The 26,276-nt window shown below is 33.7% G+C and overlaps 3 protein-coding genes and 1 pseudogene across 3 annotated transcripts; all 4 read left to right on the top strand.

Moving 5' to 3' along the window:
* The first annotated feature begins 618 nt into the window (after positions 1 to 618).
* Positions 619 to 3,415, top strand: LOC131627981 (putative ubiquitin-conjugating enzyme E2 38). The gene is made up of 7 exons (XM_058898837.1): positions 619 to 796; positions 1,276 to 1,419; positions 1,546 to 1,824; positions 1,919 to 1,982; positions 2,108 to 2,247; positions 2,345 to 2,656; positions 2,932 to 3,415. The coding sequence occupies exons 1-7, from the start codon at positions 725 to 727 to the stop codon at positions 3,238 to 3,240; spliced, it is 1,320 nt and encodes a 439-aa protein (XP_058754820.1). The 5' UTR covers positions 619 to 724; the 3' UTR covers positions 3,241 to 3,415.
* A 2,313-nt stretch (positions 3,416 to 5,728) lies between these two features.
* On the top strand, positions 5,729 to 8,476 carry LOC131628011 (uncharacterized). The gene has a single exon (XM_058898879.1). The coding sequence runs from the start codon at positions 5,729 to 5,731 to the stop codon at positions 8,474 to 8,476; it is 2,748 nt and encodes a 915-aa protein (XP_058754862.1).
* Positions 8,477 to 11,942: 3,466 nt separating this feature from the next.
* On the top strand, positions 11,943 to 14,243 carry LOC131628012 (uncharacterized). The gene has a single exon (XM_058898880.1). It carries the CDS (start codon positions 11,943 to 11,945, stop codon positions 14,241 to 14,243), a length of 2,301 nt encoding a protein of 766 aa, XP_058754863.1.
* Positions 14,244 to 16,846: 2,603 nt separating this feature from the next.
* On the top strand, positions 16,847 to 25,336 carry LOC131628013 (uncharacterized; annotated as a pseudogene).
* Positions 25,337 to 26,276: the final 940 nt, after the last annotated feature.

The raw sequence follows: 26,276 nt of genomic DNA on the forward strand, positions 1-26,276 counted from the left end.
TTATAATTCACTAATTAAAAACTTACCAATTATTATATTATTAAAATATTTATAAATGATTTTTTTAATATTATTTATAATTTTAATAAAATATATATTTTTTATATCTTTTTTGTTAGGGTCAATTTTATAAATTAGAACAAGGCCTCTAAATTTCTTGAGATTGCTCTGGCTTTATACAATGATATGGTACCTCCCTATTTATAAGTTGAGATTGCTTGTTCACTAAACAGTCTTGAACTAACTAACTAACACAAGCAAACCAATACTAACTCGAAATTTTGTCGAGACTAGCTCCTTCGACACTTCGACAACCTACAACTTTCAACACAACACATTTCGACAGAAAAAATTACATTCTCAACAAAAATTTAATATTGTCAATATTTATGAGTTGAATTAAAATATTAATTTCTATTAAAGATTAGAAATAAATAAATAAATAGATATATCATTTAATATTTTTATAGATATTTTTATATGAATATTTTTACATGAACACTTCAATATTCATCTAATAGTAATTTTTAGAATTTCAAATTTTTTCTCAAATTTTGGTGACTTTCTATATCCAGGTGATGTGCGGTGTGCCAATGTGGTGTGGTGTGTGTCTACAAAAGAGAATATTTATTCCCAAAATAGAAGACCCCGCTCAAAACGTTCACTCTTTTCCTACTCATTCTCCCAAGCACGTAAGGGTTTCATTGATTACAGTTTTGGAGCCATGGACCCTGATGTTGTCGAAATTCCTCCTTCAATGTTCCAACATACTCCCAGGTTCAAAAAACACAAACAGGTTTCTATCTATCTTTACAGGGTTTTGTTTCTTTAGGTTTTTTTTAATTTTATTATGTCTATTCAAAGTTTTCATCTTTATTTAAATTCTTCATCTGGGTTTTCACTTTTCACTCTAGATTATTCTTTTATGTTAAGTTTCTGCTTTAAAAATCATTGCTTTTGCTACTTCATATTGTTACTTCTCTTACGATCATCATCACCTTTCGTTGCTTCATGTCAGCTTTGTTAGAACTCTAATCTGCTTAGCCCTAATGTTCTGATCGCAACATTTATAACTTTTTTATTCTTTGTTTAATATACTCAATAGTGATTTTTCTGTTTTATGTTCTTATGATAAAAGGGGGTAAAATCCTCTATATTAATTGTTTATGCTTTCTGGCTTAAATTTATACAGATAATGAATTTGTTTCTTCTTAAGTTGTTATGTTATGGGATTATGCATGATGCTGTTTTTCATTGTATGTTTTTTTTTTGTAGTCCATTGTCCATGATGTGATTGACATTGTCGACGATGAGAATGACGATGATGATTTGATGATACTTGGTGAAATAACTCGTAAACGTAAGGGGAAGGCACCTGAAGCCCTTCACGAGGGTTATGGTGATAATCATCACGTTGCGGTGTGTATACGATCTTTTATGTTATTTCTTGCAATATATTGATGTTATTTTTGTTCCCAATCCTTTGAAAGTTCTAAGCAGGGAGCTGGCAGTAGCAGTTAATTTCAATTAAATTTTGTTGGACAGGACGGATCATTGCATCCTTCTGGAGTAGAATCAGGATACCTCTGGTCGAAGAGTTCTTATCGTTTCGTTGCCACTCCTAAGCATGTGCATGGTTCCTCTAGTGCTCTCAAATCTGCAAGTGATGTACATGATGGAGCAGCTGTTGTTCTCCCACAATTGACGATAATTGATAAAGCTGAAAATGAAACTCTGAAGAAACTTCGAAGTTTTAAGCAATTTGATACTGTCATTGACATTTCAGATCATCACTTTATTAATCAAAACTCCTCCACAAAGCAGGTTAGCTTCTGTTTTTTCTTTTTTTTTAAAGACTCACTATGTTTCGGTCTCATTCTTAATTATATGGATTTACATATTACCTATTCATGAGCAGAATCCAAAGAGTTGGGCTAAAAAAATCCAGGAAGAGTGGAAGATTTTGGAGAAGCATTTGCCGGGTGAGTTTGGTATTCCGAATACTAAATAGCCTGTAATATTTTCTATGTCATATCACAGATCACATTTAGTATTCAGTTTACCTTTTTGAGCTGATGGACTTCACCATATGATTATTGTTGACTAGATACTATATTTGTGAGAGTCTACGAATCAAGGATGGATCTCATGAGGGCTGTGATTATTGGAGCAGAGGGGACTCCCTACCACGACGGTCTTTTCTTTTTTGATATTTTCTTTCCCAGTGACTATCCCAATGTACCCCCGGTACGCGGTTGAGGACACTATAACTGAGTCACATTATTTTCTTCATCACTCTTTTTAATTCAATTCTGACAAAAAAAGTCATTTTTTCTCATGGCAGAATGTCCATTACCACTCTGGAGGTCTTCGGATCAACCCAAATTTGTATAAATGTGGCAAAGTATGTCTCAGTCTACTTAACACCTGGTCTGGCAGCACGAAAGAGAAATGGACTAAAGGTGTTTCAACAATGCTACAAGTTCTAGTCTCCATACAAGGGCTAATCTTGAACACACAGCCTTACTTCAATGAACCTGGATATGAACATTCGAGAGGTACACCAAAAGGTGAAACGCAGGCCCGGCAGTATAATGAAAATACATTCATTCTATCGTTGAGGACAATGATGTATACGATAAGAAAGCCTCCAAAGGTTTGGTTCATTTCTTGTATATCTCTATCATGTTTGCTTTACCATGCTCACTTGTAGCACTTCCGTTTATTTTTTTCCTTGATATAAAAAGTTTTCCAGAACGCGTGATTATATTTCAGCGCAATGTTATGTCATATATTATTTTCTGAATATCTTCACAAATATCTACGCGATGTTTGAAAAAAATACTGTCATCGACTACTCATCGCAAATAGTTTATTTCTTTTCTTTTCTTGGGATTCAAGCAACTGATTTAAGTCATTTTTGGTTTTCAGAATTTTGAAGACTTAGTTGCCGGGCATTTCTACAGCCGAGCGCATGATATTCTGAAGTCATGTATAGCATACAAAAAAGGTGTTCAAGTTGGTTGTTCGGTCAAAGGTGGGGTTCAAGATGTTGATGGGAGTAAAGGAAAAAAATGCTTAGCTAAATTTAAGTCTGGTTTAGTTGAATGCATGCCTTCTCTTATCAAAGAGTTCGAAAATGTTGGAGTTAAGGACTGTGAGAAAATCGAAAATGTTGGAGTTAAGGACGGTGAGAAAATCACGTCTCGGGGACGACGCAGTACCACCAGCAAAAAGTGATTTTTCTTAACTACATGAGTGTGATCATAGAACATTCTTTCTCAAAACTCAATAGTGAGACTGATGATACTAAAGGCTTATTACATGAACAACATGTTGGTTTTGGTTTTTCTTTTACCATCTCTTGTTTCTTGCTCTCAAAGAAAAGCAAGCAAATCTAGTTTTTATTTTTTCATTTTCGTTTGTAATTACAGAAATTTGATGCTAATTTTTACTTTGTTTCGTTCTTTTTTGTTACAAAGTTAGAGTCACCACTGTTAGTTGGTGTTCATTGTACAACCACAAAAACGGAAAAGCATTGGAAAAGAAAGAAAAAAAAATACTGAATAATTTCTCATTTATAGGCAAAGGGGCAGAGTCCAATACTTATACATGTTAATAACAAATTTAAAGGGAACTGCATCTTCCCCTAAGTGGTGGAGAAGCACCCTATAAAAATTTAAAAATGTTTGAGAAGTTGGAAGAGCATTCCAGATGTATTTTTTTCATACAAAAACGTGTTATGACCGAGACTCATCTCTCTTTTTCTCAAAATTTAGTCTGAAAATGTATTTTTGGAACCATTTCATCATGAATTTTTGTAATTGAACAAATAGTGACACATCTGGATTTAACTTTTGCATGTCAGTCATAATTTCGGAAGTGCATTCTCAGAAATGTCAAAAGGAAAATTTAATTAAACAGCACATTGCATCTTCTTCTTCCTTGTGACCAAATACCCTTTTTCTCTCAAAACTCTTAATAGTTCAGAGTACAATTTGAACAGTTTTTTATAAATATTTTCTGTTATTATTTGCCTTAGATATGATGCACGCTGATGTTATCCCAAACCTATTCGCAGTTTCTCCTCTTACCACACATTATAGAGTTTAGAGGAATTTTAAGACACCTAAGTGGCACAATTCAGCTATGATCTTACCTTACTTCCCTCTAATGCTCATAAGAAGCTCCTTCTTACAGCATATAATGATAGTGACTGGGCCAATAACATTGATGTTAGAAGGTCTACCTCTGACTCATGCATCTTCTTTGGCCAAACCTAGTCCCATAGAATTCTAAAAAACAATTTTTTTTGTTACTAGAACCAGTGCAGAGGCTGAGTATCGAGCACTAGCCCAGACAACCTTTAAACTATTATGGCTAAAATCTCTCCTAACTAAGTTGTGCATCTTATTCTTCCCATCCACCTTTCTATATGACAATCTAAGTATTGTTCATCTCTCACACAATACTGTCCTACATGCTCGCCCTAAACCCATTAAGTTGGACAGTCACTTTATAAGAGAAAGAGTATCATCCAATAAGCTACTAGTCCAACATGTTCTACTTAACTTCAAATTGATGACACTCTTAGCAGGCCCCTAGGCTCTACAATATTTAGTGATCTTATAGTCAAAGCTCAAGGTTGGCTTGCAAGCGCCTTAAACTTGAGGGAGGAGTATTACAAGTATTACTTGAAGAAGTTACTAGTCTAAGTTTTCAGTTTAATTTTGCTCATTCTCCTTGTTAGTTAGAAGTTAGTTTTGGCGGTTAGAAGTTGGTTGAGTTAGTTAGGAGTTTATTAGAACTCAACCAACTTCCAACTCTTTTATATATTACACACTACGCAATTTATAAATCTCAAGCTTTAAATCAATTGAACAAGATGAATCAAACATTCACCATAACTTAGCTTTAACGGTTTACGACTCATTTAACCATAGACTAGCGCGGGTCGAACTCATACTAACATATTACAATTCCTTATTATTTGCAGATTAGCTAACCTAATCTGTTTAACATACAACTTTATGTATATCAGATTAAACTAACAGATAAGAGAGGTCATATAGTCAGCTCTAATTTTACAGTTGGTTGTTTCACTAGGTAATAACTTTATTCATCTCAAATTTTTTAAGTATTCTTTTCAGACGACATAATTTATCCGAAACATTATTTTCAAACGATATAAAAGCTGTGTTTGAAAGTGTACATGTGAAGTGATTTAGGGTGTGAGAAAAGTTCATCCCTATGTGAAGTGATTTAGGGTGTGAGAAAAGTTCATCTCTATGTGAAATGATTTAGGGTTGTGAGAAAAGTTCATCCCTATCACTATCACCTCTTGTGACAGTTGAGTTTTTGAATATTTCATGTTACAAGAGTCTAACAAGAAATACCTCAGAAGGTGCACTAATTAACATCTAAGTTCTTCATTGACTCATTCTACATATCTTGCCAAATACTCCATAAATAATTATCACCACTTGTTTCCAAGTCTTTGTAGCCATTGACTCATGCATGGGTCTATGCATGTTTTTATTTGGTCCATTAAAAGAACATGCAATGAAATTGCTTCCACAATAATTTAAGATAACATTTAGATATTATTATATAGAAAATCTCTAAGAAATTGACCCTTAGCATTAACTAACACATAGATACATTATATATAACTGTATTATATTGATTCTTCATCTATCCTTTCCTAAGAAACAACTTCATATTGATCATGAATTCTCTTCTTTCACTACTTATCTTAGTTTTCACTTTCTTCTCCTTCAACCCTTTATTCTCGTTAGCCTCAAAATCCACTTACAAAGACCAATGTGCTTCTTTAATCCCACAAACATATCCAACAACCAAACTCAAATTCAATTCTTTCCCCTTAAGTGATAAGAACACAGGTTACTATACAGGAGGTGATAGTATCGTCAATGTCGATACTACTTGGAACCAATTCTCCTTATACTTTCCATCAAGAAATACACATGCAACTTCACACCCTCATCTTTTCAAAGTTGAAGGAACTATATCATTTAGAACTTCTTATGATCGTAGAGGTTACTTAACTTTCAAGCTTGATGGTTTTTGGTCTCAATCTTCGGGGAATGTTTGCATGATTGGAAAAAGCAAAGGTGTTTCCAAAAAAGGTGATTCTCTTAATCTTGAAGCTGTCTTCAAGCTTAACAGTGTCTTCAATTCGAGTAACATAACTAATTTGGCTAGTGGAAGCTTAGAGAGTTTGAGTTCTGAAAAGGGTGACAACGATCGTTACTTTGAACCAATTTCTCTAATGATTTTTCCAAAAGCAAATTATAGTTATAGTTTGGATACTAAAGAAGTTGAAAATGATTTCTCTTTTGATAGTGATGATGATGATGATGATGATGATGATGATGATGAGGAAGGTTTATCATTAAACTTTGATTCATTGAGTTTTTGTTCATATCCTCTCTCAAGTGCTATTACAACACTCCAACTAGAATACACTCATGAGTGTAGCTCTTCAAAGAATTGCACTCCTATAATTAGTGGTTCTAGTGATCAATTGCCATCACAGATGTCTTTGAAAGCAATTGAGTGTTCTTCTTCCCATATTAAGAAACATAAGGTTAGGGTTTTGGCTGAATTTTCAAATAGTCTTGATTACTATTGGAATAAGAATAACCAAAGCTTAAATGCCAAAACTATGTTAATAGGGGAAGGTTGGTGGGAGGAGAAGAAAAATATGCTTTATGTAGTTCTTTGCCGTTTCATTGGTGGAATAAAATCTTCATCCTTGAATGGAACTCAAGTTGGTGATTGTTCAACAAGATTGAGATTGAGATTTCCTTCAATTTGGTCAATCAATAGCACAAGTAGCATTGTTGGCCAAATTTGGAGCAACAAGAGTGCTAGTGATCCAAACTACTTCAAGATGATAACATTTAGGAATGATCATAATTATCGTGTCGGGGGAAAAGACTTGAAGTATGAGTATAGCAAGCTTGATAAAGTTAAGCAATCATGTTCAACAAACAAGGATGTAGCGATTCAAGGAAAAAGGTATCCAGATGCATATTCATATGACATGAAATTTGACATGTCGGTTAGAGATTCCAAAAAAAAAGTAGCTTGGGGTTCTTCATCTCCCTTATTTGTTGATGATGATTCCTATGAGTCAGATCTATCTATATCAAGTAGTGGATCTGATGCAGGAATCTTGAACAACAATAATGGTAGCTTGTTTAACATTAGCTACAGGATTAGCCTCTACGCGATGTCTTCTTCGCCATTTGAAAGGAATTCCTTGTTTAACATGTCTTACTATTCGGTGAAGATTTCTGCAGAAGGAATTTATGATTCAAGAAATGGAACCTTGTGTATGGTAGGTTGCCGCGACCTTGTTTCAAACGAAGGAAAACCAACATCGCATTCTTTGGATTGTGAAGTTCTGATGAAATTCCAGTTCCCTTCCTTAGATGCAAATGATAGGAGCTACATTAAGGGAAGCATTGAAAGCACACGCCACAAATCTGACCCTCTTTACTTCGAAAGTTTGGAGGTATCCGCGAGATCATATAATGTCGTATTTGCAAGAAGAAATGCTTGGAGAATGGATATGGAAGTTATCATGACTCTGGTATCTACCACTCTAGCATGTGTTTTCGTCGGATTGCAACTCTACCATGTGAAGAAACACCCGAATGTGCTTCCTTTCATCTCAATTTTTATGATGTCAATTCTCACATTAGGTCACATGATACCACTTGTTCTCAATTTCGAAGCACTTCTTGCTCAAAATCCCAACAACAAATCCTATATTATAGGATATGTTGAAAAATGGCTTGAAGTTAATGAAATAAGTGTGAGGTTAATCACAATGGTAGCTTTCTTGTTGCAATTCCGTCTCCTGCATCTAACTTGGAGTTCAAGAAAGACTAACGAAAGCGAGAACAACCTCTGGATTGCTGAGAAAAAGGCTTCTTATGTGACTTTCCCCTTGTATGCAGCTGGATTACTGATTGCATTGCTGTTGAAGTTAAAGAACAATAGAAACTCCGTTACATCGATGTACCGCCAACATGTTTCGTCATGGGAGAACATAAAATCTTATGGTGGTTTCGTATTAGATGGATTTCTTGTGCCGCAAGTCATTCTAAACTTGTTCTCAAATACAAAGGAAAATGCTCTTTCAAGTCCATTTTACTTTGGAACTACTTTTGTGAGACTCTTGCCACATGCTTATGATCTTTACAGGACTCGCAATTACGGCGACCAAGATAGTTACTCATACTTCTATGCCGATCCAAGCGAAGATTTCTACTCAACTTCTTGGGACATTTTCATTCCTTTGGCATGTATCCTATTAGCTATCATTATCTACTTGCAGCAACATTTTGGTGCTCAATGTTTCCTACCTCGTAGATTCAAAGGATCTAAGGCATATGCAAAGGTGCCTAAATCAGAAGGAGAAGTAGAGACAACCAACATGTAAAATAGACCTTTTCTTTAGTCATGTGCTAATGCCCTAATCATGGTGAATCAAAAGTGGTCATTTTCTTAATTAGTTCTTTTTATGTATTTTTGTTATGAAGTTGTGTTGTTGTAATTTGTCTTTATAGTGTAAGCTTGTTAAGTGTAAAAGACTAGTTCTCATAGCCTTACTTGCTGATATATTTGAAGCTTAACAGGGGAACAGTTTGAGTGCTTTTAGTGGATTATATTAGGGATTTATAATTTGCATCCTAATAACGGGTTTTTCTTTAATACTCCTTCCTTCTGTTCCTTTTTAATTATCATTTTTTTTTTTACTTTTTTACACATAAAAAAAAGGTTAAATGGTTTACACCCCTGCAATAGTAGCGAGATTTGATTTACCCTTTTAAAAAAAAATTGGATTACCCCCTATCATATTAAAATTGTAAGTCTTTTGCCTCCTAAGAGGGAAAAATACTCCCTGTAAAATATATTTTTTTGATTTACCACCCTCGTTTTTACATGCTTAGGGGTGCCCAAATATTACAGTGGTGTAAATCAATTTTTTTTTTAAAAGGGGTAAATCAAATCTCGCTACAGGGGTGAAAGTCATTTAACCCTAAAAAAACTAATAATTATTGTTATTTTTTAAATTATGACTTTTATTTTGTTTATAATATCTCTAATTTTTAATTATTTCAATATATTTTTTCCTCTCTTTATAATAAATAGGGTTAAATATGTTTCTAGTCCCTATAAAATTACCAAAAATTACTTTTAGTCCCTATAAAAAAATATTCGACTTTTAGTCCCTATAAAATTACTTTTGCACTCATTTTTAGTCCCTCTACAGGGACTAAAAGTGAGTGCAAAAACAATTTTATAAGGACTAAAAGTCAACTTTTTTTATATAGGGACTAAAAACCAAAATTGAGATATTTATAGTGACCAAAAACTTATTTAACCCTAATAAATATATATGAATAATTTCGACAAAACTATAATCATTACTACTTTAAACTTTAAAAACAAAAATATATATTTATATTTGAGAAAAAATATATTAATTCAAATTTTTTTATATATGAAAAATTTATACGCACCCGTTTACTATCTTTTTTAAAATGTTAAACTCTTTTGATTAAAGAATGTAGTATTCTTTTATGTCATTTTTACTATATTTTAGAAATAAACATGTGTACCATATAAGTACCTTTGTGTGAACATGGTTATTTTACTAATTACTACTTACTTATAAAGATTTATATACTCAGAGAATGTTTATAAAGATTTATATACTCAGATAATGTTAGCGAAATGTGTACTGTCATCTTCCCAATTACCAAAATGTGATTGTTATGCGAGAAGTTTTTATAAGAATTTAATATTTACCAAAATAAAAATTGTTGAATATGATTCGTATTTATTAAAACAGTGAGAACACAGAGAAATTAAAATATTCCAAGAGCTCTTATGTGATGTAAAGTTATTAGAAAACTTCTCATATTCTATTAATTAAATAAGTTTTTAGTCTCTAAAAATATTGCAGTCTCTCGTAAGTTTTAACAACGATTTTTTTTTGTAAAAACCGTTGCCTAAAAGCAGAGAGTGACTAAAAATAAAATTACAATACTTATAGGTACTAAAAATTTATTTATTTAACCCTCCTATTATTAAAACTGTTGAGAAATTAAAAAAATTTATACGCATTTTTTTTAAAATTTACCAAAGCACTGCCCGATTAGCATTTTCCATTATTTTTTTGTTGTATTGACTTGAGATTATACCCCACAAAGACTTGGAATTCTTTGTCTTCCACTACGTAATCGGTAATCATTTATTGTGGCCGTCGAGCAAGTCTACATTCACATCATTCTACTTTAACATATATAATTTTTTTTGACAAATATCAAGCCATAAATATAAAATAATGTGGATTAGTCTTGTCTTTATTTATTTTTTCTTGCTGAAAATAAATATAGTGGATTTTTATGGCACTTATAGAAAATCCGCCGGCCAGAACGAACTGTCCACTTGCATCTACAACTATAATTACTAATAGGACAGGAAAAGTCTTAGTAGAAAGATATCTCTATCTGGAAAGGTAGAATATTTATGAAATTGTAAATATATGACTATAAATAATCACTATTTTACTTTGGTAAAACCAAATAGATGTGCATAGGATATCAAGTGTAGAGATGCAAATTGTATCATACTTTTACTCATAGATACAGTTATTTTAATTTTTTTTTAGAGATTCTGTATAGGTTATCCATGGTTTTAAAAAACGGTCTACGACTGCGAAAACGGCCGCGACAAAACAATTTTGGAAGATGTCGAAATTGATATCGTTATCACTGTTTCCTATATTGAAGAATAAATTGTGGTTAATTCACACCGCGACGACCGCAATACACTTGTACCGACCGAAATCGCGAAAACCTTTACGCAACCATGACGCGACCGCAGCCGTTTTTTAAAACCTTGAGGTTACCTACAGTTAAAGTGTGACGAATCAAATAAGAGTCATAATTATAGATTAACTATGATAAAAATTTTGAAGTCTTTTTTAACCATAGTTTAAAAGGTCATTGCAATAATTAGTTTTTCACGCTCTTAAAAACGACCCTACCTCTATTGTGGTTGTTTTTTATATTTACCTTTAGTCCTTAGAGATCTTTGAAATTGCAAATGGTGGTTTTTTATATTTACCTTTAGTCCTTAGAGATCTTTGAAATTGTAAATTGTCATGACTAAACTACACACTTCTTGGCTATTGCAGCTGCTAAAGTGTCTAGTACCACTTCATTGTTTGAAACCCCATCTCAAATCTTTAAACAGATAACATTTTTCTCAAACCAAAACATAATAAACAAATAACTTTCGACATATAATCTCTTTCAACATCAACATCAATATTAAAATTGCTACACATATAGATAAACAATGAAGTAAACTCTTTCTATCTTCCTCTACCTTTCTTTTCTCATTCCAAAACCTTAAACCAGTTGTTGATGATATCAATGAACCCTCATCTCACCATCACCATGTTCTTCTTTCTCTTCACTCTCTTAACACTCTCTTCCTTTTCCTCATCACAATCACAACCTTCTTACAAAGACCACTGTTCTTCCATCATCCAACCTTCACCTCTCAAAGACACCACCATCATCCTCCACAGCCTCTTCCCTCTTGGTGGTTACTTCACAGGAGGTGAAAAAGTCATCCATGATCAAAACTCCTTCAACAAATACTCCTCTTTTCTACTCAGACACACAAAAATGCATGAAACTATAAACCCTGACTTGTTCAAAATTGAGTCTACAGTTTCATTCAGAACCAGCCCAAACACAGTTTACTATCATGTCAGAAACTTTACCTATGGTGACAAACCAAGTTATAAAAGTCAACGCCATTTCAAAACAAGTTTTGTAACTTTTAGCCTTGAAGGGTTTTGGTCAAAGTCTTCAGGTAAAGTCTGCATGGTTGGAACAGGAATTGGTTATTCCAAAACAGGTGATTCTCTTAATCTTGAGGCTGTTTTTAAGCTTAACAATGTTTTTGATTCAAGTAACATCACTAGTTTGATCAGTGGAAGCTTAGAGAGTTTGAGTTTTGAGAAAAATCAGTACTTTGAAACCATTTCTGTAATCATGTTTCCAAAAGCAAATTATAGTTATAGTTTGGATTCTAAAGAAGCTGAAAATGATTTCCCTTTTGAGAAAAAGGGTTTGTCACTAAATCGATTTTCATCGAGTTTCTGTTCATTTCCACTCTCAAGAGCTATTAGAAGACTTCAACTAGAGTACACTCATGAGTGCAATTCTTCAAAGAATTGCACTCCTATGATTAGTGATCAATTGCCATATATGATGTCTTTGAAAGTTGCTGAATGTTCTCATGAAAACAAGGCTAGATTGAAGGTTATGATGGTGTTTTCAAATAAAAGTGATTATTGGGTTGAAAAAGGTTTCAATCCAAAAACTATGTTGATAGGGGAAGGTTGGTGGGATGAGAAGAGAAATTCATTGCGTGTAGTTGCTTGTCATTTCATCGGCATCACGAAATCGTCCTTGAATGAGTCTCGTATCGGCGATTGCTCGGTGAGATTGAGTTTGAGGTTCCCTTCAGTTTGGTCAATCAAAAATACTAACAACATAGTTGGAGAAATTTGGAGCAACAAAAGTACTAATGATCCAAACTACTTCAAGAAGATAACATTCAGAAACTTCGAGAACGATAGGGTCGGATATCGAGCGACGAAGTACGAGTATAGTCAACTCGAGAGAGTTACGAAATCATGTCCAGCACACAACAAGGTTGTCAAGAACAAAGGGAGAACAAGGTTTCCAGATGTTTATTCTTATGATATGAGATTTGATATGTCAGTTAGAGATGGAGAGTCTCATAGGAGAATAGCATTCGGTTTTTCAAATCCTTTATCTGTTGGTGATCATGTTTATGACATTGATCAAAATAATAATGTTCCTGTTTCTGATTCAAGTTTCACAGCAGAATCTCCTAGGGCTATGGTAATAATCCTCAACAACGGTAGCGTAAACTCGTTTAACATTAGCTACAAGATTACCATGTTTTCTAATTCATCATTTGAAGAAAGGAATTCAGTGTTTAATCTTTCCTCTTACCGAGTTAAGATTTCTGCAGAAGGAATTTATGATGCTAGGACAGGAACTTTGTGTATGATCGGTTGTCGCGATCTTAACTCAATCGCTGGAACAGAAATAACTGACTATGTGGATTGTGAGATTCTCTTGAAGTTTCACTTTCCATCATTAGATACAAATAATGCAAGCTACATTCAAGGAAGTATCGAAAGCACGCGCAAAAAATCAGATCCTCTTTACTTCAAAAGCTTAGAGGTATCTTCGTCTACAGTTTACGAGGAAACAGCGATAAAAGCTGTTTGGAGAATGGATATGGAGATTATCATGGTTCTGATATCTACAACTTTATTGTGTGTTTTCGTCGGATTGCAACTATACCATGTGAAGAGACACCCGAATGTAGTTCCCTTCATCTCGATTTTTATGATGTCGATTCTCACATTAGGCCACATGATACCGCTTGTTCTAAACTTTGAAGCGGTTCTTACTCAAAATCCTAACAACAAAAACTTTGTGTTTGGATATGTTGGATGGCTTGAAGTTAATGAAATAACTGTGAGGATAATCACCATGATAGCTTTCTTGTTGCAATTCCGTCTCCTTCAACTAACTTGGTCGTCAAGAAAGACCAGCGAGAGCGATAGCAACTTCTGGATTGCTGAGAGAAAGGCTACCTATGTGACTTTCCCTTTGTATGCCGCCGGATTATTGATTTCTTTGCTGTTGAAGTTGAGAAATGATGGTTTTGAACACAATTCGTTTTGGGAGAACATGAAATCTTACGGTGGTTTGGTATTAGACGGCTTTCTTGTACCGCAAGTCATTCTCAACCTGTTTTCAAATATGAACGAGAATGTTCTTTCGTGCTCGTTTTACTTTGGAACTACTTTTGTGAGACTCTTGCCACATGCTTACGATCTTTACAGAAGCCGTAATTATGCTCGACTCTATGACGGATCGTACTTCTATGCAAATCCTAATGCCGATTTTTACTCTACTACTTGGGATATTGTCATTCCTTTGGGAGGTGTCTTATTTGCTATCATTATCTACTTGCAGCAACGTTTTGGTGCTCAATGTGTTCTGCCTCATAGATTTAGAGGGCCAAAGGTATACGAAAAGGTGCCAATGGTGACTGAATCAGAAGTAGAAATGTAGACAAAATTTTCACTTTTTGAAGTTATGAATGTATCAATATTAGTCATGCTTGAATCGACTCGTTTGAACTTATTTACAGATATAAACACTCATGAGACTATTGAGGTTGCTTATGGAAATATAACTTATAACATGTCTATGAGATGTTTTCGACTTATTTCCATAAACTCTTCTGAATAACTTATATGTGGCATTTTAAAATGTTGTTCCAATTTTTCATCTTGTAAATTCCAAATATAGGTGCCTAATTATAGAAAATCCTCCATTAGAGAAATGTTATCTTGAGTAAGCTGACATATTTACAAAACAGATTCTCCTCGTATCATTCAATTGATAACAATTTTTAAATTGAATCTTCTACAGCCAATTGCAGACCGCTATTAATCATCTGTTATCTTAATACTCCTCTCGTCTAAGCACAAACTATAGAAGATCGAGAAATTAATTACTTATATTAGAAGCTACGCATAATTAAGACATATTCACTAAAAAAATTGAATAAACATATATTTATATATATACAAATCTATACAAATTTGACAATTAAAAGAATTAATCTATCTATCTATAATAAACAATTACGACATATGGGACACGTTGATTTCCTCTGCAACCAATGATCAATGCATTCCGAATGAAAAATGTGCCCGCAGACAGGAAAAACTTGACACAATTGCCCCACTTGGAAATCTTCCAAACAAATTGCACATTCATCGCAACTTCTTCTTAACTCGTGATCATGCTTTCCAATTCCTTCATAGTTTATCAAAGGTGGCAGTTTCTTACTCGCTCTAAGTTTTGGTCCTCTTTTCTCGTCATAATAATCATCTTCTTGCTCTTGTTCTTCTTCAATTCCAGCCAACATTGTCCAAGCTTGCAAATTGCTAAAAACAAGAGTATGAAACATTGTAACATTTCGTTGACCATGACCATGATCTTGACCATCATCATGGTCATGTTCATTATCATGATCATCGTCCTCATGAGCTAGACTAGTATCTCCTTGTTCAATGTCGCGTTCAATAATATTTATAGGCCTTGTTTCCACGAACCAATAGAATAAACCATGAAAAATTTGATGGAAGATAAAGAAAAACAATGTGATTATGATACATATCATAATAAACGTTGGAGGATCAAATGTTATGACATGAACATACATGTGCATTAGACCATCAAATTGTTTGTCTGAGGGAAACAATTCTGAGAGCTCAGCCATATTAATATTGATGAATGAATAAACAAATGAATGAAACTTTAGTGTGTGACAATTTTTTCTTATAATGTTTTGAGATTTTATAATGTTTATATTGTGTGCATTAAATATGTGACATTGAACTTATTTATATATGTATCTAGAATATAATGTATAAGCTGTTTTAGATAGGAGAATGCATGTATGTATATATCTATATGAACGTTTTCTATAAGGAGATGAGTTGGCAGTTGGATTCATATAACAGAAACTTTATCTTAGCTTGCAAAACGGGTAATTCACTATTTTGGTTATGGAAATTGTAAGAAATGTGAGATTTGGTAACTTATTTAGTTGGCTTTTTTTTTTCAGTCCTTGTCACTTTTTTTTTAACTGAAAAACAGAAACAACTGTTATTTGTTTTTCTTTTCTGATTGATTTTTGTTTTGATATTAAAAAATACATCGAAAATTAACCTTTTTTTTCTTATTAACGACAGTTTTGTAAATATATAACTAAATTATATTAAAATGTAGGTGGCGAGCTTGTGGAAGGTTGTAACTTGTAAGTATAGTTGTCAATTAATAGAATCTTTCAAAACGATCCAATTCATATGTTTGATGGCCAAAAGAATTTTAATATTAATAAGCTTCTAATTAAATATAAAAAATTAAACTTCATATCCTTTTTTATCATGATAATTAGACAATTTCTTTAAAGACTACTGTAGCTTTTTACTAATCCGTAGCGAAATTTCATAAATGCTCCTATAATTCGGAGATGTATCTCTAAAATTAGTTTTTTTTTCTTTTGAAAAAAAATATTTTCAGAGATGTATATCTGAAATCATCATTTCGGAGACGCATCTCCAAAATCATCATTTCGGAGACGCATCTCCGAAATCATCATTTCGGAGACGCATCTCCGAAATATGTTGCGTTTTTCTATTAACTCAAAACAGCCACCCCCTTCTTTTCATTCTACCCAAAACATAAAATTTTCTACACTACACCCATTTCTTCCAACTTCTACACATGCACTTGCCCTACAACATCAAAGGATTCAAAGGCTCATTCAAAGGCAACTCAAAGCTTTATAAAATTTAAAAGTTTCCAAACTTTAAACTCTAGCATTAATAATCTTATTAGATCTGTTAGAAATAAGCAAAATGTATTAGGTTGAAGTTATTGTGGATCAATGGTAGTGTTTAGTTGGTAAAAATTGAATTTTGAATGGGTTAGGGCAAGAAATGAGTGACTGCAAAAATGGAGAATCGCAGGAGTTTTCGGAAGTGCATTTCTGAAATCACCTCTGACCAGTTTCGGAAATGCACATCCGAAATGTAGTTTGAACTAATTTTTTTCTAAATTGTTTCAAAGTCTTATCGGTTGCAATTTTTGTCAGGAAAATGTCAGAAAATCAGGCACGACTTAGACAGGGTAGGGAGACCCAGACGGCATCGGCTCGACGCGAGCGGGCTGCACTGCTAGCAGCAACACGGGGACGGGGTCGAGTACGAGTACCTGTCCAAATGGATGAGGCGCCTGCAGGTTCCTCATCTAGATCGAGGAGTAGGCTGGTTCGGGCATCTTCCTCTTGTGAGGTTGAGGAGGATGTGGTGGAGGAACATCAGGAGGAGATGGAGGTGCCTGAGGAGGAGGGGTACCCGGGATGGAGGCTCTGGATGATGAGGATGAGGGCTACCAGGAAGGGCTTTCTGACACATCTCTGTTGATATACTACCATGAGCACGTCGCTTGATGTGTTTGGGAAGGAGAGGTAGTTTTTTATTACACTTTCTAATTTAACCGTTTTAATTACAAATAGTTGAAAATATTAACTAACGTTGTTTTTTTGTTGTGACAGGAAATGCCAACCATAACATCCGTGAACCATTCGCAGAAAATATTTGATCTCTTTATTCTGCAGGCTCAATGGTTTAACGATGTTGTAGCTGCCTCCGGTCTTGACAAATTATACATGACTGGATATAGCACCATTAGCCACGACATGCAGGGGGCATTTTCCGAAAGGTGGCACAAGGAGACATCGTCTTTCCACTTTCCTGTTGGGGAGTTGACGATCACCCTCTACGACGTCGCCTATCTGCTCCACCTATCGATCAAAGGGAGGCAGCTAAACCATTCTCGCATACAGCGGGTTAAGGCCATCGAGTGGATGGTGGATTTTCTGGGCATGGACCCATTTATGGCCGAGAGGGAATGCAGTATAACACATGGGGCACATATCCGGTTCTCAAGCCTGGGAGAGCTGAACGAGAACCATTTGGTGGCGGCAGCTGAGACCGAGGAGGAAGGCGACGCTTTATTTGTTGAGTACCACCGAACCTGCGCTTTGCGGTGTTGGTTCATGTTCTTGGCTGGTACGACGTTTTTTGTGGACATGAACTTCCTCCAGTACTTTATGGATTTGAGTAGAGTGCACGAGTGGAACTGGGGGGTCGGTGCGGCGGTGTATAGGAGGCAAAGAAGGTCCAAGGGAGTTAGGATTAGGCATACTCAATAGTAGTTGCCTATTTATGTTTTATTCATGACATTTTGTTGGGTTGTAATTTTTTACATTTTTTACTTATCTGAATAACTACCATTAATTAATATAGCCGTAAAATATTATAGTTTACGTGTTATCTAATTTTGTTTTGCAGTTTTGTCGAACAATATAAAATATGGGATTTTTCATTGTTTTGAAAAGAAAAAAAACACTCAGGGCATAATTCGGATATGCATATCCGAAACTGGTCTCCTGGTGTTTTCAAATATGCATTTCCGAAATATTCAAAAAATTCAAAATGGGATGATTTCGGAGATGCATCTTTGAAATTTGAGAAAATATGAAATTGGTGCCTTCGGAGATGCATCTCCGAAGGGTATTTTGGGGTTTTCAATAGGGGTTTTCACCCCATATGGGTGTACAAAGAAATTTTCAAAATGTTAATGCATCTTTCCGAAGGATGCAATGAAATAAAATCAGAGGAACTGAGACCCAAGTTTAATAACTTATCCGCTAAAGTCATTACACTCTCTATGGATATGAAATATAGTGAAATTCATGTTTTTATATAAGACTAAACAATTGATCCATCTTTTTCCTTAAGGGTCAAGGTACCAGAGAAGGAAAGTTATAGCCTATAATGACCAATTTCGTGTTGGTTTCAATCCACAAGCTCCAGCAACCCCCAACATGAGCGTATTCAATAACATGCATGACTCCAATAAACTCAGCATGAAAAGCCTTTGTTATGTCTGAGTTGACAGTGAAACCACCTAAGAAGTGAGACCCAAGTTTGACAACTTATCCGTTAAAGTCATTGCCCTCTCTATAGATATGAGATATAGTGAAAATCATATTTTTGGATAAGACTAAACAATTGGTCCATCTGTTCCTTTAAGTAACACATGATTATACAATGCCAAGACATCTCTCGAAAGGCTATGCAACCTAATATAACTGGAGGAAGTGATACTCAAGTTTGCTAACTTATCTGCTAAAGTCGTTGCACTCTCTAGAGATATGAGATATAGTGAAATTCACGTTTTTTTGGCTTTATAGCTCTCTGGTTCCTAGGGGAAAGGGCCCATATTAATCCAGAGTTGTGAACTGAGGTATGAACACTGGACAAGCATTGTTCCCACCAAGAATTGAACTCGGTATTCTTCGAATATCGTCCTTTGCATGAGCTCCTTACCACTGGAGCCCAAGTGCTTGGTTAAATTCACATTTTTTAATCAGACTAAACAATTAATCCATATGTTCCTTAAGTGCCAAGGTACTAGAGAAGGAAAGTTATAGCCCATAATGGTCTTACTAAGCGAAAGGTGTCTTAATAGTCCCTTCCCTCCTATGTAATACTTGAGTGCTTTAATTCCCTAGAAAGATCATAATCACTCTTCCTAAAGGCATTTGAAATTACAAAGTGGTTGTGGCAAAGAAAGTTAGGTCGGTTACCGATGTATAAGAATCCTTCAAACCCTCACACATATTCCCTAAACACGAGGGATTGGGGGGAACTATTCTGGGCCGGATATATACTCAAGGATCCGGCCCCACCTTTAGAGATCCGTCTACTTCAGGGAAAATACTCCCTGAATTGGTCTTATCCAAGCAGGTCTCATTTCTAGTCCGACCACCTCCAAGCGCAACATTTTGGATCCATCTCAAGCGGACACTAAGACTATCGGAACATTCCCATGACCATTGAACCTTTAGTGATCTAGAAGCAAAATATCCATCCCTCCAACGCATCCAACGGTCATCCACATCTCATGTCGGTTAGTTAGCGAGAACTCCTTTTTATATGCGAATGACATCATTTCAGGTAACAATTTCGAACACAATTTGAATACTCTCTCTATCACTCACATACTGACTTAAGCATTGGACTGCTAATCTTGCAGGTACACCCTCCGCTTTGTCGCATCGGAAACTCTCCTCCATTGCAGCTTCCTTGATCGCATCTATTTCTGGTTCCAATACGAAACCATTCCTATAAAAAAGAGATAAATTAAAGATGATTCAAGTGAGGATATGAAAACTCTAAGAGTACTTTGACATAATTTATTTTTAGTTCCAAAAGAACTAACCAGGCAGGGACGGACCCAGAAATATTATAGAGTGGAGGCAAAATTTTCATATAAATTTGAATAATTAAAAATAAAATAAAAAACTTTTTTTAAATATTAATATATTTTTTAAGTTTTAAAATATTGTTATAGTTGTCTCAAAATAATTATCACTTAAAAAACTAATACAATACTTTGTCACTAATATATATATATATATTTTTAAATTGTTGATTTATAATTATCAACAACCTATTTACATTAATACAGAAATATAAATAAATGTTTTCGGCAGATATTAAATTCATAATTGATAATTTACTCTCATTTAACTCAACTCAAACTTATCAGTTGAGTTATCTCATCCACCATAGTATATTTAATTATTAAATTTATCTTCCCTAAACTATTCCATTAACTAATAAGAGTATTTTAAAATATAATATTAATTTCATCTTTCAAATTTACCTAATTAATCATTTCTTAAATTTTATATACAATCTAAAGTGACATTTTATTTGAGACATAAGAGTATCCCATAACCGTTCTATTATATTTCCAAAACAACAAATCATCTTTTACTACCCTTCAATTTATTCATTAAAACATATATAAACCAATTGTATAATAATAATAATAATAATAATAATAATAATAATAATAATAATAATAATAATAATAATAATAATATGTGAATATTATTAATTTTAAAGCAACCCAAATGTTATTGGGGCCACTGTCTACATTGGGCGAGCTGTAGGTCCTTCCCTGTAACCAGGTACCAAAAATTTATGAAGATAAGGAGATCTCGATAAATTATGTGTTGAATGGAAAGTGATGGAACCAAAATGAAGTCAATGTTGGCTATGTATTTGTATATAATATAACGCTAAATATGATAAATGATAATGATGATCATGAGTCAAAGTCTATCAAATATTGTAGACAAAGCGAGAATGAGCAAAAATGAACATATTCAGTTTAAGAAGAATTAAACACACTTTTCAAGTGACTTGATTTTGGACTTGTGGTTCAAAACACCTATAGGTGTGAAACCAATTGGATAAAAAACTAATTGGCCATGAAGTACCATATCTTTGTGTAATTCAAGTACTGATTTATCTTGCTAATTAGACACACCAAGATATATCAATTTGACAACTTCGATTACTCTATTAGAAAGACATAGTTCTTCACCTACACGAAGACATTGAAACAAAGTCAAACATATACTTCATTATCGTAGGGGTAAATTAATAGGTTATGAAGATGCAGATTACTTGTTAGACGCTCATAATGGTAGATCACAAACATGTTATTTATGTACTTATTGTGATATAACTATTTCATGGAGATCTATGCAGGGGCGGAGCCAGCGCCCGATGTAACACCCCCAATTCTATACTAAACAAATAAGGCATATATTTGCATAAATCAGAGTAAAGAAGCATGCATCTCACGAGGGCGTTACACACATTTCATAATAGAACAAATATTTTATCTTTAAACATGCAATGGTCATTTCCAAATAACACGGGATTTAAAACAACATGCAAAACGACAGCGGAATAATCATCTCATTGAATAAATGGTAAAATCGGATGATTCCCATACATCATCCACCATGTCTCAACATCTCGGCTCAAGGCCAATCATCAACAAAATAACGTATTCAAATACGAAATACAATATGAGTAAACAATTATCTCATAACAACGAGTTATAAAATATAAAACCCAACTCCCATGTGTTACATATGACCAGAGCACAAGTGACTACTTAGTCACGACATCCTACTAGAGATCTAAATCTCGACGCTAAGACTCCTTCGAAGCACCACTATCCACGAAACCTGCACGTTACCAACAAAGGATAACATTCAAACAGAAGGGTGAGAATTCAACTTCTAAATAGAAAACATGATATGGTAAATGTAGAACACAACAAGAATACATTTCAAGAATTCATCACTCTTCACATAAACATGCATCATATGCAGTTAATCAAGATTCACATATTCATGTCGTACAACTTAGCTCATTCAATTCCACATAATCAAACATGATTTCTAAAACAATGTATATAATCATGTTTCACCAACATGTAGATTCTAAGTACATATCCCTTTTCGACAACATTCACGAAGTAACAATTGTATTCAAACATAATCATATTCTAAATATACAAGTTATCATCACATAATCACATATACATGTTTTTCCAAATATATAGACATGTATAAGATTCACCGATGTATCACAAGTATGAACATATATTACCAAATGCACATATTCATTTCTATCCCATTTTACAAAACATTATAGAATATATTTACATCATTGGAATCATGTCATTAATATCACAAGTATACATGTAGTCACCTCTCTTACCCCATGTATCATCATTAATCAAACATGATTCACATATCCTCACATATATATACATATATCATTAGTACATATAAATTCACATCTACATCACATATGTTTCAACCACATATATCACATTCATAACATAACAATTATTCATATCAAATGAATCACAAATACACATATATGCATATCCACCAACATCATTCCACACAATTCATATCACATAAATTGCACCAACAACAATATTTCACACCGACATGTGCGACTCAAGTGTGACTCAATGCAAGATATGTGACGCTATGCATGTGGTACCGAATTGTGAACCCAAGGTTTCACCGCTTTCCGATTCAATATCTAGAATCCAAGCCACGCTTCCGATCCGGACAAGACCAAAGCCCACCAAACGTAAACATATAGTTTACCGCTTCTGATTCACTTTAGAATCTAAGCCTCGCTTTTGTTTCAAAGCAAACCACCTTTGTTTCAAGGCATCCATGATATGAATGTATGTACAATGTTAATCAAACCTATGCAATTAAGATCATCTCTACCATCTTAATATTTAGCATATCCCAATAATTCAACTCTATGAATTATCCACCAATTGTACACAACATTCACAACACACACACACACACATATAATTACATTTTATTCCCAATTATCATCATAATTAATCAAACAAACTTCAATCCATTCTATTCTATCATATGGAAAATTATTTAAGCTTCAATATGCTTCAAACGGCACCTAAAAAGGAGTTACGGATCAAAAGTTATGACATTTTAAAGTTTGGAAAATTCTGCCTACAGCAGGGTCCGCTCAGCGGCCAGAGTCCCCGCTTAGCGGCTGTGCGATTATGCAGAAAAACTCAGCAACATACAGAACTGCGAAATCACACACCCACCACTCCAAATCACTTCCAAACATCAATAAACATCAAATACAACCAGTATTCATCATTATTGAACAACATACATCATCAAAATCATGTTTAATAATGTAAATCCATAGAAATAGCATAGAAATTAGGGTTCATACATTTCTCATGAAATAGCAAAGAATAAAGAGATTCACACAACACAAACATTACCCAATTATAGATTCTACAAGAACTTGTATTCAAACCCTTACCTCTACTCTTAAATCCACCCTCTTCAAGAAATCTACAATTCCTCTTCTCTTGTTCTTTCTCCTCTCTTCTCTTCTCTTCTTTTCCCCAAATTGTGTTATCTCTAAAACCCTAGTTTTCCTCTTCTTACTATATTTTTCTTAATGGGCTTAGTTATGTTATTACCCACCCATCCAATTATTAATTAGGCCCAATACATAGTATACTACTAATATCCTAATTATATCCTAATTATATCATAAAACACAAGTATGCATATAATTAGATATTTCAATTAATTAGTAATTCCACATAATAATTAAATAAACAAATAATTAATAAAATACACAAATAAGCTAATAAATAAAATATCTAATAAAATCGGGCTGTTACACCCGACCAGGTAGGGAAGTTGCCTAGGCTCTTTCTTCCCGAACTTCACGTTTTCATTGCAATGGTCTTTATCTCACTCAAGAAACGCAACTGCTCCAGGGAGTAGTCGCAGAACGATGATCATGTTTTGATATCGAATCGTCACGAGTTCTCTTCTTCCTCTTCCTTTTCTTTCACTTTTAAGCCCGATTTTCGATGCGAAATCGTTGTTGTGATGTTATTCATTGTTGTTGCAGGTTGTGGTTTATGAATCAGTGAAAAATTGTTGCTGAGTTTATCGTTTCGCGCTATTCACATCAAGTGTTCGATGAAATGCCTGAACCATGTTCTTTTGTTTTTCTGTGTTGAAATCTCTTGGTTGCAGTAAGATTCTATTAATTTTCTTACTCATATTTGCAAAGCCTTCCATGAGAACAACAATTTCGTTTGAGATATATTTTTCTTTGTTAGGTGGTCATGTTATTTACTTAGGACCTAATGACAATAAATGTATTAGGCTTTGATATATAAATGCCTATCATGATTACTCCTATAGCTATGCAAAAGATGGCTCACCTTGATGGTATATAATGCCATTAAATCCATTGTATCATGTATTTTAATGACAATTCTCTCATACATAGAAAATATACATTTTGTATTCCGATACAAAAACTTCTAAATTGAAATAAATTTTGAAATTTTTGTGTAGGAGAATATGCTACTACTAGGGCAGCATCAGATGCTGGCACAATCATGGTGTAATTTCCATCATATTTGTTATCTACTTTAGTTTTGTTCCCAAATATCGACTATATTTTTTCCCTTGTAACTTCTATATTTGAATCTCTCTCCAACCCTCCATGCACCGGTTATGCCTAGTTAGTTTCGTGCTGATTATTTCATTGATTTTTTTGTTACAGACACTATCCCCGTGGGCTACTTCTAGTGTTGAAGAGGTTGTTTCAACTGGACATGGCATTCACTTTTTCCAACTCTACGTGAATATATCGCCTAAATTTCTTATTTCATGACTCTATTACCCTATGTTGTGTCTGTCACATGTCTCTCTTACTGCAATTACACAAGTAATGATCTCAACTATCTTGTTTTATGACTTAATTTTTTGTTATTTTCTTTTATAAACTTAGGTGCTTAAAGATAGAAAGGTTATTACTCGGCTTGTGAGAAGAGTTGAATCTCCCGGTTTCAAGGCAATTGCATTTACAGTGGACACTCTAATGCTTGGTCGTATGGAAGCTGATATTAAAAACATGTTAAAAATCTTTTTACAAAATTTCACATAGCTCAACATAATTGAATTGATAAATCTTATGTTTTAAGATGTACATGCCAATGGCTTGTTCTTGTACAAATTTACAATGCCACCACACCTTATCTTGAAAAACTATGAAGGATTGGATCTTGGAAAGTTGGATAAGGTTTGTGTGCAATTAGTATGAATTCAGCGATTTTCGGTCATTAAATTTTTTGTCCATGCTATATATTTTTTCTGGCTTCGCCACTGGATCTATGACACAAGCCATAACAACAACTTTATCTAATCATGCAGAACTTTTAGCACTACTTGAAGCAAGTCAAGAATGCATTTGATTAAGATCTTTAATTCAAACACATACAACAAGTTTGTGGTTTGTGTTTCAAAAAAACAAATACAACAACCATATATAAAGACGATATTGCATGCATCGCTCAATTGAAATATGATCATATTAAAAAAAGATTGAACAAAACACATTTCTCCAAAGTTCTTTTTCTGTTATGATGTCCAGAAGAGTGGTGATATAAGAATCCAACAAATTCATTTTTTTTAACTAGAATTTTTTTACTGTGTTTTTTCTAATAAGATTTTAACGAGACATATCTTTAACGAACATCCAATAAAAATACTATGAGTAATGGAATGTAAAATGTGATTGTCTCCCAAATAATTTTATTTATTATTTGTAATAATTTGTATTGATTTTTATGAGGCAGTTTCCTAGCAAAGAATGTTGTATATTTTTTTTCACTAAGATCATTTATCCATGAGTTTTTTTAATAAAGTTTTAATGAACATCCAAAGAAATTTTATAAATGAATTAATTATAAACGTCCATTAATGAGAAAATTTCATAATGATAGTCCATTCAAGATATATGTCATGTAAATAAGATACAATTAAAAGATACACCGTACAGTACACTTTTTTGTTCTCTTCTCTCTTCTCTATTATTTTGTTTGGTCTTACAACAAAACATTAAACTTTATTTACAGACTATAATTTTGTTTTGAATGATAAATAAGTTGGAGTATGTTTGTTTAAAAAATCAACTCAATAATGTAATTAAAATAACCAATAAATAATTTAATCGATTATGCAACAACATTCTAAAAATATTT

The sequence above is a fragment of the Vicia villosa genome, unplaced genomic scaffold (assembly GCF_029867415.1).
Source record: "Vicia villosa cultivar HV-30 ecotype Madison, WI unplaced genomic scaffold, Vvil1.0 ctg.000418F_1_1, whole genome shotgun sequence".
NCBI lineage: Eukaryota > Viridiplantae > Streptophyta > Magnoliopsida > Fabales > Fabaceae > Vicia > Vicia villosa.

Excerpts from the sequence above, each read along its gene's own strand:
- LOC131627981 (XM_058898837.1), top strand. The coding sequence starts at position 725 with ATGGACCCTGATGTTGTCGAAATTCCTCCTTCAATGTTCCAACATACT. Across the intron at positions 1,825-1,918 it reads AAAACTCCTCCACAAAGCAG|AATCCAAAGAGTTGGGCTAA; the intron begins GTTAGCTTCTGT and ends ATTCATGAGCAG. Across the intron at positions 1,983-2,107 it reads TTTGGAGAAGCATTTGCCGG|ATACTATATTTGTGAGAGTC; the intron begins GTGAGTTTGGTA and ends ATTGTTGACTAG.
- LOC131628011 (XM_058898879.1), top strand. The coding sequence starts at position 5,729 with ATGAATTCTCTTCTTTCACTACTTATCTTAGTTTTCACTTTCTTCTCC.
- LOC131628012 (XM_058898880.1), top strand. The coding sequence starts at position 11,943 with ATGGTTGGAACAGGAATTGGTTATTCCAAAACAGGTGATTCTCTTAAT.